Here is an 11,526-nt window from a genome sequence, read left to right as displayed (position 1 = left end):
CTCTAATTTGATGGTGATGTCAGGTGACTGCACGTCACAGCTATAGGCCTCCATTTAAACTTCGGATCTACACATTAATTCACATCAATACGAAAATAGAAACATTAACATCTGCATGTAAGCATCTCAAGTAGGCTAGGTTACCACACACATAACTAAATAATTGTAATTATTTAAGCTACGATGGTTTCGGGAAGCAGTCGGCAAATCTTAAGACGTTCGTAAGAGGGACTTTACGACGCTCTTAGGCTTAGATGCTTTCGGGAAACTAGGCCCTGGCGTCCACACGCACATCGGTCCAAAAATGGTCTGGATCCGTTTGACGGATCTGGTGCCAATAAGGGCTAAGACTGGCGCCCAGTTCTGTATGATAGTCTGTGTTACTGACGTGTTCCAAATCTGCTTAATAAGGGTCCGCTTATTGTGTGTGGTACGGACCCGTTTATCAGATATCAGCCGGCTTTATTTGACATGTGAAATGGGATTGGTAGTTAATTATCCTGAAAACACATTTGCTACACATTTGCTAACAGGTTAGCAAGCAGTGTGCTGTATGTATAGGTTCACCCAGGTTAAAGTTCGTAGAACGTTTTTCACCCAGGTTAAAGAGAACGTTCGCCCAACAGCTCAACTTAGCTAGGCTACAAACACAATAGGGGGGAAAAAAAACTTTACACATAAGAGTCTTATTTTTTATTCAACAACCTGGCTGTAGAAGTGCAATCCCAGACAAAGTTTAAGTCGTGTTAATTCCACTGTTCCCATCGATATCCAGGCCTCAGTCATCTCCATGGTCAATCTGAAACAACACAAAATAAACATTAGCCATTTATTCCTTTTTGAAAATAGGCTAGCAGCTAAGTCACATTTACACTCGTTTTTTCATCAGTGACCCTGTTAGCAGCTAGCGTTATCACTGTTTTTCCAAAATAGTTATTGTGAGGGCTGTTTAGCTCAAGCTAAGCTAGTATATTGCTGGAAAATAATAGTATAACCTTACAGTAAAGTTATCAATTGCTCGGCTGCTTGTTGTTGTCTCTGAATAAGCTTAAACCAACAGAGATAAAACCTTACCTACCTTGAAAAGTTGGACTGCGTCCTAGTCCAACCCAGGCTGGCAAATCATGTCAAAAGATTGATAGTGAGCAAACCAAAGATCCTTTATTAAGGTGGACTTGGACTTCTGCATGAGTGGCAAGAATATGGGGTTGTCTCATAGCACTGTTAGATCTGACACAAACAACAATTGACTACTTTTACCACTGCTAGGTAATAGTAAAAAAAGAAACAAGCATATGATCAATATTGAGCCAACTATCTTCTTTTCCAGCCTTACTGTAGAAATGAAGTGGCCATGGGAACATAGTGCAACCCCATGGTTTCTAAATTTGTACCATCAGCACCTTAATTAATGTCATTAATACGGAGCCCAGGAGGTGTCATTGCACTATATGTTTGTGTATCGAGAGAATGTGCGCTCATTTTACTAAATTGTGCTCTCAATTTAGTAAAACGTGCACACGATTTAGTAAATTGTGCGCACGTTTTACTAAATAGTGCACTCATTTGACTAAATTGTCCTCTCTAGGCGCTGGCTATTGCGTGTAGGTCTGAGACAAGGTCCACGGCATCCTCCTTTTCATAAAATTGATTTTTATTACTCTGACTATTGCAATTTATATCAAATCAAATTTATATAAAAATCGCCACTAACACGTTATTGGAATTCATAGATTCCGTTCTACTCGTCTGTAAATGCTTGCCCCTAGACACAAGGGAAATTACAATGAATCCTCCCCTTTGGTTTTAGTTTAGTAAGGAATAATTTGGCTCTCACACACAAAAGTAGACATTTCAGTGGCAACAGTCTCAATATCAAAATTTAATGGACAGAAATAATTATTCATTATCTTATACATTTTCGAGAGAAATCCTATACAGACTTTATGATGTGGTCAACTAAAACCAAATATGCAATCATTCATCTAGACAAATAAATAAACCGTCCCTTTGATAAATGGCAGATCATAGCCTTTCACTGTTAGAAACTAGCAACATACACTGCATTGCACAATACAATTGGATCCCTGTGGCTGTGTATTAAGAGGACTGCTTCCAAAACAACAAAATGCCATCCAGAAAATAATACATATCAGTTAAATTACACAGAGTAGGCCTACTCCAAAAGCAGCGACAACATGTGTTCTGCAAAAGGCAAAAATGATTGAAATTCAAAAATCAACAAACCAAAGAAAGAAAACTAACAGAAACAGAGGCCTTCTGTCTTCAAGAAAGCTACTTACACTGTATTGTTCCCAGTAATGCATTCCATGAGGGGGAACTGTTGTAGCACTACGACAACTGAAGATAAATGATGGTGTGAAGAAGGGTAAAACTATTAGTAAAGTGCAGAATAAGGCTTCAATAACTACTGTTATTATTCATGTAGTTGTGCCATGTCCATTAATGTGCGTTTGCATTACTCACTGTTATGTATGAAACAGCGGTATTTCGTTTCAGCGATCCATAGTGCATTTGGGTTAACTCCATTTGGGGCTGGGAAATGAATCATTGTTGAATTGTCAAAACGTACAAATGACATCTGCTGTTGGACAACTTTACAGTTCCATCACCATAGAATCTTGTCATCCCACCAAAATAACATGTTGTTATTTAGTTACAAGATATTTATGAGGTATTCTCAGTATTTATCATAAGCAGATCAAATATGTACACTACCAGTAAAACGTTTGGACACTGTTACTCCTATATTATCTATTCTACTATTTTTAAAGCATGTTTTATATTTTAGGCTTTTCAAATGTCATAATCTTGGCATTCTCTCAGCCACAGTCCTGAAGGAGCTCCTATACATGTTGAGCACTCCAGATAATCATCTCTTGAAGTTGGTTATGATTATGCCAATAGTGTGCAGTCATGAAAGTTATTGGAGGCTACTTTCAAGAAACTGATTCATGAAACATACTTTTGTTTTATTTAATGCATTAGATTCTTCAAAATAGCATCCGTCCATTTACCTTCTTGACTGCTTTGCGCACTGTTGACATTATCATAATCAGCCTAATTGAAACTTGTCACTTGTGGCCTATCGGTTAGCTCTTCGGACTTGTAACCGGAGGGTTGCCGGTTCAAACCCCGACCAGTAGGAATGGCTGAAGTGCCCTTGAGCCCCTCACTGCTCCCTGAGCGCCGCTGTAGCAGGCAGCTCACTGCGTCGGGATTAGTGTGTGTTTCACCTCACTGTGTGTTCACTGTGTGCTGAGTGTGTTTCACTAATTCACGGATTGGGATAAGTGCAGATCAAAAGAGTATATATACTTATACTTACTTGGAAAGTCTCAATTAACATGAGTGAACAAAAAGCGCCCAAGAAGAGCTCAACATAACCCTTTCACGATTGAAAAAAAAAAAAATTTTCAAGGGTTTTTCTTGCTTACTGGTGTAGCTTAGAAAACTAAAATATATTTAAGGCATATGATTTACAGTTTTTCAATGTATCTTTCTCTTTCCAGAATTGAAAGTTACAGTCACATTACAAAGTTTTTAAAGGCCAGTTATTTCATGGATCCATGATACTATGCATCCTGATAAAGTTCCATTGGCTTTTGGAATTAAAATAGCCCCACATCATCACATGCCAATCTCTTTTATTCCTCTTTTTAGACAACTTTAGCATGGGTGTGCTAATTTTGTAACGTGACTATTTTAATTCACAACACATATTCAAGTAAATAAATAATTTCACTATTTTGTAACATATGCTATACTGATCAACAGCATAGACCTTCACAGCATAAACTTGTTTGAAAAGCAATAAGAGCAAGGGTCATCGAAATAGCTGAAGTTCTGTGAACAAAAGTGCTGATTCTCTGGAGTGCATGCAGAGCAAAGGTCATCAAAGTGAATGCAGTTTCGCTCACCCAACCCTAACTCCGGAAACAGAAACGAAAGATTGACACCCAGTCTCCACACCTTCTTAGGGTAACTCTTCATCCGACACCTCATTTTCAGACTGATAGTTGCCGTCGTTTACCCTGATGTAGTGTCTGTGGGAGGCGCCAGAGTTCCCACAGGTGCACAGCTGCTCCGTAAACAGGGCCTCTATGTCCTCCAGCTGCTGGCCTTTGGTCTCGGGCAGGCAGCTGAAGATAAAGAGGAAGCCCAGCAGAGCCAGGCCCGAGTAGAGGAAGAACGCACCTGACACAGCACATATAAAACCACTTCAGCATAACGCACCTGACACATCACATACAACACCACTTCAGCACTCCCACCAACACAGCAGAGGGCTACTTCTCTAACATAAGAGATACATACAACATTATCATTTTTTAATTCTATACTATTAAAAAAACTTAACAGATATCCATCATTTTAATCATTTTGAGATTATATTATCAGATAATCAATCCCACCGTAGTAAGTGAGGTACTCTGCCACATGCAGGAATGTCAGAGACACCAAGACGTTGCAGGTCCAGTTGACGCCAGCTGAACAAGCATTTCCTGTACTCCTTGCCCACAGAGGATAGATCTCAGAGTTGACAGTCCAGGGCATAGGTCCCATACCTACAGAGGGGTCAACCACCACAGATATTCAGCTAATGCAGTTTTAGAGCGACTGCACAGATATTGAACAAACATGCTGCCTGACCTCCTATACTCTCTGAGTTCTTACCAGGAGCAAAGAAGACCAAGTACAGAATAAGTCCCAGCAGGACAACCCATGAGTAGGGAGTAGGGCAATAATTATAAGCCCAGAATATCCCAGAATTTTCCTGAGAGGAATTGGAACACCTACAAATAAAACAAAAATTATTTATGACATCCAGCTAAAGTATAGGTCAAGTATAGACCACAACATGACTTGACAAGAAGAGAAGATGTGACATGCTGAGGAGATAAAAATGGTCTCTCCCAGTTCCCCACCTGCCCGATGAGGCCTCCTCGGTGTTGGCTTGATTGACAGAGACACAAGATGTGTCAAACAAAGACGTGCCATTCTCCCGGTAGCAGAAACCACAATCTGGATCAAGCATGCAGGGCTCACAGAAACTGCAACAAAAATGTCAGGTTATTACTTCACTATTCCACACTTACGGAAAAAAAAGAAATGCAATCAAATGCAAATACAATACCATGGCATTGTGTTGCCATTATAGATGTGACAGTTTTGCGTGGAATTGCCCTCATATAGTAATACAGTCTCAAAGAATACAGTAGTTATTATTACAGACCCTATTCTGCTAATTTTCACTGTACATCATTTCATTTTGTGGTCTACTAGAATAGATTTAGATGCTTCACAATTCTAAGAACAGAAAAAAACATAGGGACTCTGTAACAAAACACAGGTGTGCTGTCTTTGAGTGTGTAAGCTGATTAGTGAGAGGTTGAATGCAAGCATTCCTACCTGTACTGTGTGCAGGAGGAGTTCAGAACAGGGCCGATGGGATGGAAATTGACTGGGGGAGACAACTGGGCGGACAACAGAAACCCAACAGCCAGCACAGCCAAACTCAAAGCTGTACCTGATACACAGTACACCCACACACACACACACACACACACACACACACACACACACACACACACACACAGACACGTCTGATGAAAACAAAGCTGTCTTTACATTAACACGGTAACACCATGTTATGCTGGTTATAAAATATGCCAATTGATTACTTGGCAAGTCTGCATTTGCCTTACCAACAATACTGGCCAGAGTCAATTTCCGGCGCCCAACCCTTTCCACAAGCCACACCCCCACCAGAGTAAAGAGGAAATTGGTGCCAGCAGTGCCCGCTGCTAGCCAAATGGCCATTTTATCATCCCGCACACCTGCCATCTGCAATATGGTGGCACTATAATACCTGAGAAGAGACTAAAGGTGGTTAATTTACCTGGGAATTCAATAATATAAGCAAACAATTATAAACAAGCTACTACTTAATCACTCTATACAAATGAAAGAGTGCTGAATTCCAGTTGCATTATCATTTAACTCTATAACACTATATGTACTGAAACTCTTTGCTGGTGACATGGACAGAAATGTTGCTTTTGTATATGCAGGGCAGATAAAGGGAAACATACAGAAAACACTTGAAAATGGGCTTTAAGTCCCAGATAGCATGGGGCTGCTGGACCACTGGCGGCCCACTGGGAGCAGATCTGGCGGTCCGCTGACATTTTGCTCATCGGTTCTCTGGCAGTCCGCTGGCGGGTTACAGACAAATTGCCCAATATATTGCCACTAATGGTCTAAAATTGTTTTCATTTGTTCAGTTATACTCCATATATCATTTTAATATTTTTTTTTATATTGATGACGAGTTAAATTTAAAGAGATGGTGGTCCAACAGCGGACCACAAGTGGCACGCCACCTACGGCATACCACTGGCAGTCCACTATCTGCCAATCTGATTTTGCTATCTAGGGTGTGGGATTGCTGGTTTATACTGGAGCATTATAACACGGACACAGTGGAGCATAGTGTCACTTTGCAATATTGATATATAATATAATATATAATATTGATAGTGTATTGTTGCCATTTTTATGAGACCAGATTTGTATATGATTGACACATTGAAATTGAAGAATATGTCACTACTCCCACAACCGCACCTTGGTGCCAGGGTGGAATAGGCCGTTTTTGACCAAGTTTCCTCCGCCAAACTAGGGCCCAAGGAATTTCACAGCTTAACCTGTGTACAACTAAGAGGATCTCCAGTTTAACAAACATATGAGAAAGTATACATTCACACAAACTATGAAAGGCTGACATTTAGATTTCAGTCCTGAAATATAATTGAGGAGATTTTAGAAAACTTACATGACTGTGTTGATCCCAGACAGCTGTTGGAACATCTGAAGCCCACATCCAACAAGCAGGGCCCGTCGCACTGGGGGACTGGCCAGGATACGACAGAGCACTGGACCATCTGCAGGACAGGATCGGTTCATTTTCGGTACAGTAAACCTGTAAGTCCTGCTAGCCTGATATTCACTGACAATATTGCTGATGCTCAACACATATAAAGAATAGTATTTTGAAAAGTGTGTCAAATGTGTTTCTGTAACATCCTGCACTTAAACGGTTCAGTACAAATGTGCACCTTTACACCCCTAGTAATGCTGTTCTTCCATCATGCCTTAAAACATCTTACAGTCTAGAGGCTTTTCAAGTCAAGTCAAGTCAATGTTTTATTGCCAGTGCAATGGAACATAGCCTGGAATTTGGTTTAGTGCTTAGGCTCATATAGTACAGACAGACAACACATACAGTAAGACACCATACACAGCACAAGACATCTACACAGAGGACAGAATAAAATGCAAATGGATAAAATACAGGAGTGTCTGAAGCCCTATAGTTAAATAAATTACTTGCACAATAAAACAAAATAAAAAAGATAAAGAAAACAAAACAGTAGTGTTAGTGCCTGAAAACTGACTCTGAGGAGGACACAACCAGGTCCTGTGCAGATCAGATACTCTAGGATGTTGGGATGTTGAGGGTTCTTACTGTCTGGGGATATGTACTGTTGGTGAATCTTGGTGAAAAGTTCTGGCTGTGATGCTTTTAAGCCTTTTTCCTGAAGGAAGAGGGGTGACTATTGGCAGGATGGGAGGGCTCCCTGACTATTTCCCCTCCCATTTTAAGCAGTCGAGTGTTATTATGTCCTTGATGTCAGGGAGGTCCTGCCCTATGATTTTTGACGCTGTCTAGACAACCCTATTTAGCACCCTCTTGTCGTCGGCCCTCTATCACAGCCTCTATCACAGCTCTGTAGAAGTCCCTCATTCCAGCCTTAGACACCTTGAATTTCCTCAGTTGGCGAAGAAAGAACAGGCACTGGTGAGCCTTCTTCACAATGTGTTTAACATTAAGAAAACATTTGAGGTTGAAGGAGATGGTGGTACCCAGGAACTTGAAACTGTTCACCCACTCACGGCTTGGTCAGTGATGATCAGAGGTGAAAGCCTATTTCTATTTTTATGGAAGTCTACTACCATTTCCTTAGTTTTGGAGATGTTGAGACTTACAGTGCATCTACGTATTGGTTAAAAAGTTCAATATGTTTCTCAAACAGTCTTACTGGGATGATGTTATTAAAAGCAGAGCTAAAATCAATGAACAGTACCCGTGCATATGTGGCTTTCTCTTCTAGTTGTTGTAAGATGTCATGAGTAAAATGGATCAAGTAACCCACTAGGCAGGTGGTTAGCCACTAGTCGCTCAAACACTTTCATTATGATGGAAGTTAAGGCCACTGGTCTATAGTCATTAAGATAACTGATGTTAGTCTTTTTGGGTATGGAAATAACTATGGCAGATTTAAAACATGTTGGGACCTGACATTCTTTCAGAGACCAGTTAAATATGTCAGTAAATAGCATAGACAGCTCATCGGCACACCATTTGATAGTGGCTGCAGAGACCGAGTCAGAGTCAGCTGCTTTCCTGCTGTTGTCTTTTCAACAGATTCCTGACCTCATGCTCTTCTATCAAAAATGGTGGGTCAAGGAGAGTGGCATCATAGGGGAGGTTGGAGCTGTCTATGGACTTATAGTCAAATCTGAAGTAGAATTCATTTACTTTGTCAGGGAGCAGGGGGTCATCATATAGAACTGCATTGCTAGATTTGTAATTGGTAATCTGCTATAGACTGTTCCAAACACCCTTGCTGTCATGAGCATTGAGTTTGGTTTCTAGTTTGGCCCTGTAGTTGGCTTTAGCCTTTTTAACTGCTTGTTCAAAAGTATATTTAGCTATAGTGTATTGACATACATCACCACTCTGAAATGCTTTCTTTCTTTCTAAGTACAGTGATTTGATCTCCTTGCTGAGCCATTTCCCTTTATGATGCAAAAAAAATCTGACTACATTTTCAAGCAGCCTCTATTGCCTGCATTTGTAGAGATCTCAAAGAACAAATCCTATTAACTTAACCCACCTTCTGCATGATGGAAGGCAATCAGTGAGAATGTAATACTGACAAATATTCTACAAATGTTCATAGGCCATAAATGGATGCTGTCACAGATACATATTTGTTTATTCACCTCCTCCAGAATCCCTCTCAGCTTCAATGCTGGTCTTAATGGCATCATATTCCTCATCCACGTGTGCAGTTCCTCGGATCTTGCTGAGCTCCTGCCGGGCCTTCTGGAGGAGTCCCTTCTGGAGGAGCCAGCGTGGACTCTCAGGGAGGCAGAGGAAGCCAAGGAACTGCAGCAGAGCTGGTACCACTGAGAGGCCAAACATGTACCTGAAGTGATCACAACACGGCTCTTTAAGACCATTACAACGCACTGCTTACTCTTTATTGTTTACAACCAAGAAGATTATTGATGTTCTTCCCTGAGGGCAAGGGGGAATCCACATAACTATACTATGAGAGAAAACATTAGTATGGAGTACAACCAGGATTATTCAGGGTAGTGTGAACTGCCCAGATGTGGAAAAAGAGATATTGAGATATTGCCCACTATGTAATGTCCTTTTACCATATTATACAAGGATACCATGGTATGTGGTATTATTATACCAATACTAAAGAGATTAAACTAAAAGGAGCTAATATTCATATTCTATTATTGGGTGTTAAGTGTTAATAACAAGGTTAAATTGGAAATACCTCCAGCCACCATGGTGCAGATAGCTGAAAGCTCCATCAACAATACTGGCAATAAATTGGCCACCAGTGATGAACAGGGTGTTGAGGGTAACCAGTTGTCCCCTGAGGTGTGGCGGAGAAACCTCGGCGATATAAACCGGCACTGTCATAGAGGCGATCCCTGTGAAAACAGAGAGAGCTCATGAGCCTCATACAGACCATGCATAGGCCTATGTGCAGGAGTGATGCATGTTACTCATAAAACATGTTACTCATACTTAGGTTAATCTGCGGAATAGATCAGCAGGGTAAATATAACTATTATCATATACATTTGATTGATTGTTTGTATTAATCACTATAATCAGACTAGCTATCAGACTTGGTTACAGAGGCCTGATGAATTCACCATGAGAAATATTGAACAACTCATCAGAAATTAACTTACCTATCCCAAGTCCAACTATTAATCTCCCAAGAAGTAGAACCTCTTTGTTCGGACCTAAACTCAACATAAGGCCACCGACAGTGAAAATAAAGCTTGCCAGCAAGATACAGACTCGTCGCCCGTACAGTCCATTTAAGTACCCGCCAGCCAGAGCAGATAGCGCCGCAGCGCCCACCGTGCTGGAGACCAGTAACTCCTGCCATAGTGCACTCAAATTCATCTCTTTCTTGAGCAGGAGCATGGCCCCAGACACCACTCCAGTGTCATATCCGAACAGAAAGCCACCAAGGGCGGAGAAAAAGGACAAGACGTAGACGAATGAATGAGTAGCATCCTTGAAGCCCGTGACATGATCAGAGTCTGGGGTATTAATGCTTTGGTCGGCGGAAGTCCTGATGAGGCTTCGCTCGTCATCTGTCTTCCCCTCTGACTCCATGGACTTGGTCATATTAATCAGCTTGTGCCCATTGTCACCTTGTTTAGAAAACATAGGAAGAAGAGCTGTCAGACGGACAACCAACCTAACCTAACCGGTAACAGGCTATTTCTAGTAGGCCTAGCGTGAAAGCCAAACACTTAGACCTAGCTGCTTGGCTACTACTACAAGACCAGCATGCTGTAAACATAATGTTATTGCATATGCAACGATTGGCCCATAATAAAGCAACTGTGGCTGGTTGATGTCTTTTTGTCTGTCGAGATACTGAGCTCGATCGCTTGCCATTTGACTATTTTCTTACGTCATGATCGAGGGGTGTGTCCATTTTAAGTTACGGAAGTTTATAGAGCAAACCAACCAACAAATAGGCCTACATCTCCTAGCCAACTGTAATATTGTCACCCATATTTATTTATTTATTTGAAATGACAGCACCTGCAAGTGCTTTTAATGTTGGTGCAACAAGGAAACGAATTAGTTGCGTGTAGGCATATAAACATAATATCTCCATCATCAGCATCATTTCCAGCAGATCTGCATTCTATTTTCACTTTGTTTTTTCTTCTTCTTTCACTTACTACGCTTGATTAGCCTAGGCCTACTGTAGGCTACAATGTATATCAAATTTGAATAGGCTAGGTTATGGGCATGCATAGCTCCAAATTCTCTAACCCAAGAGGCTGTTCGTTCCAATATTTTTAGGCTAGTAGCCTAGGCAAGGCATAGTAATTTAACACCAGCGGTGGATGATTGCCATAAAGGTCTAGTAAATCAATGTGCTTAAACGCAATAAAATGTAGGTTCACTGACTAAACACCAGAACCAATAATAACTTGAAAACGCACCATGTTGATTCAAGCCGATCTTACCTCCCGGTGTTCCCAAACAGGAAGTTCCGAAGTTACAGGAGTCATATGATTCATTTAGCGATATATTTGGGCACGCCTGTGGTCTCCTACAGCCGTGATTTTCAAATCGAAAGCCCCTGCGTT

At 41.0% G+C, this 11,526-nt stretch overlaps 1 protein-coding gene across 9 annotated transcripts; it reads right to left on the bottom strand.

Annotated features, from left to right (window-relative positions):
* Positions 1–1,869: 1,869 nt before the first annotated feature.
* Positions 1,870–11,526, bottom strand: slc2a13b (solute carrier family 2 member 13b). Of its 9 annotated transcripts, XM_048257991.1 has the most exons (13): positions 10,096–10,797; positions 9,669–9,828; positions 9,094–9,299; positions 6,860–6,968; positions 5,730–5,893; positions 5,434–5,551; positions 4,950–5,075; positions 4,699–4,817; positions 4,437–4,589; positions 4,055–4,218; positions 2,488–2,556; positions 2,304–2,361; positions 1,870–2,205 (listed from the first exon to the last, which is right to left on the bottom strand). In XM_048257991.1, the coding sequence occupies exons 1-12, from the start codon at positions 10,583–10,585 to the stop codon at positions 2,353–2,355; spliced, it is 1,887 nt and encodes a 628-aa protein (XP_048113948.1). In that variant the 5' UTR covers positions 10,586–10,797; the 3' UTR covers positions 1,870–2,205; positions 2,304–2,352. The 9 variants fall into 9 exon arrangements, 5 of the variants coding, with proteins under 5 accessions (XP_048113948.1, XP_048113951.1, XP_048113950.1 ...); XR_007195150.1 differs by having other exon boundaries at positions 1,870–2,361; positions 3,942–4,218; XR_007195151.1 differs by having other exon boundaries at positions 1,870–2,361; positions 3,994–4,218.

Source organism: Alosa alosa, chromosome 11, assembly GCF_017589495.1.
Source record: "Alosa alosa isolate M-15738 ecotype Scorff River chromosome 11, AALO_Geno_1.1, whole genome shotgun sequence".
In the NCBI taxonomy this organism is placed as follows: domain Eukaryota; kingdom Metazoa; phylum Chordata; class Actinopteri; order Clupeiformes; family Clupeidae; genus Alosa; species Alosa alosa.
This window is presented reverse-complemented; position numbering and strand designations above follow the sequence as displayed.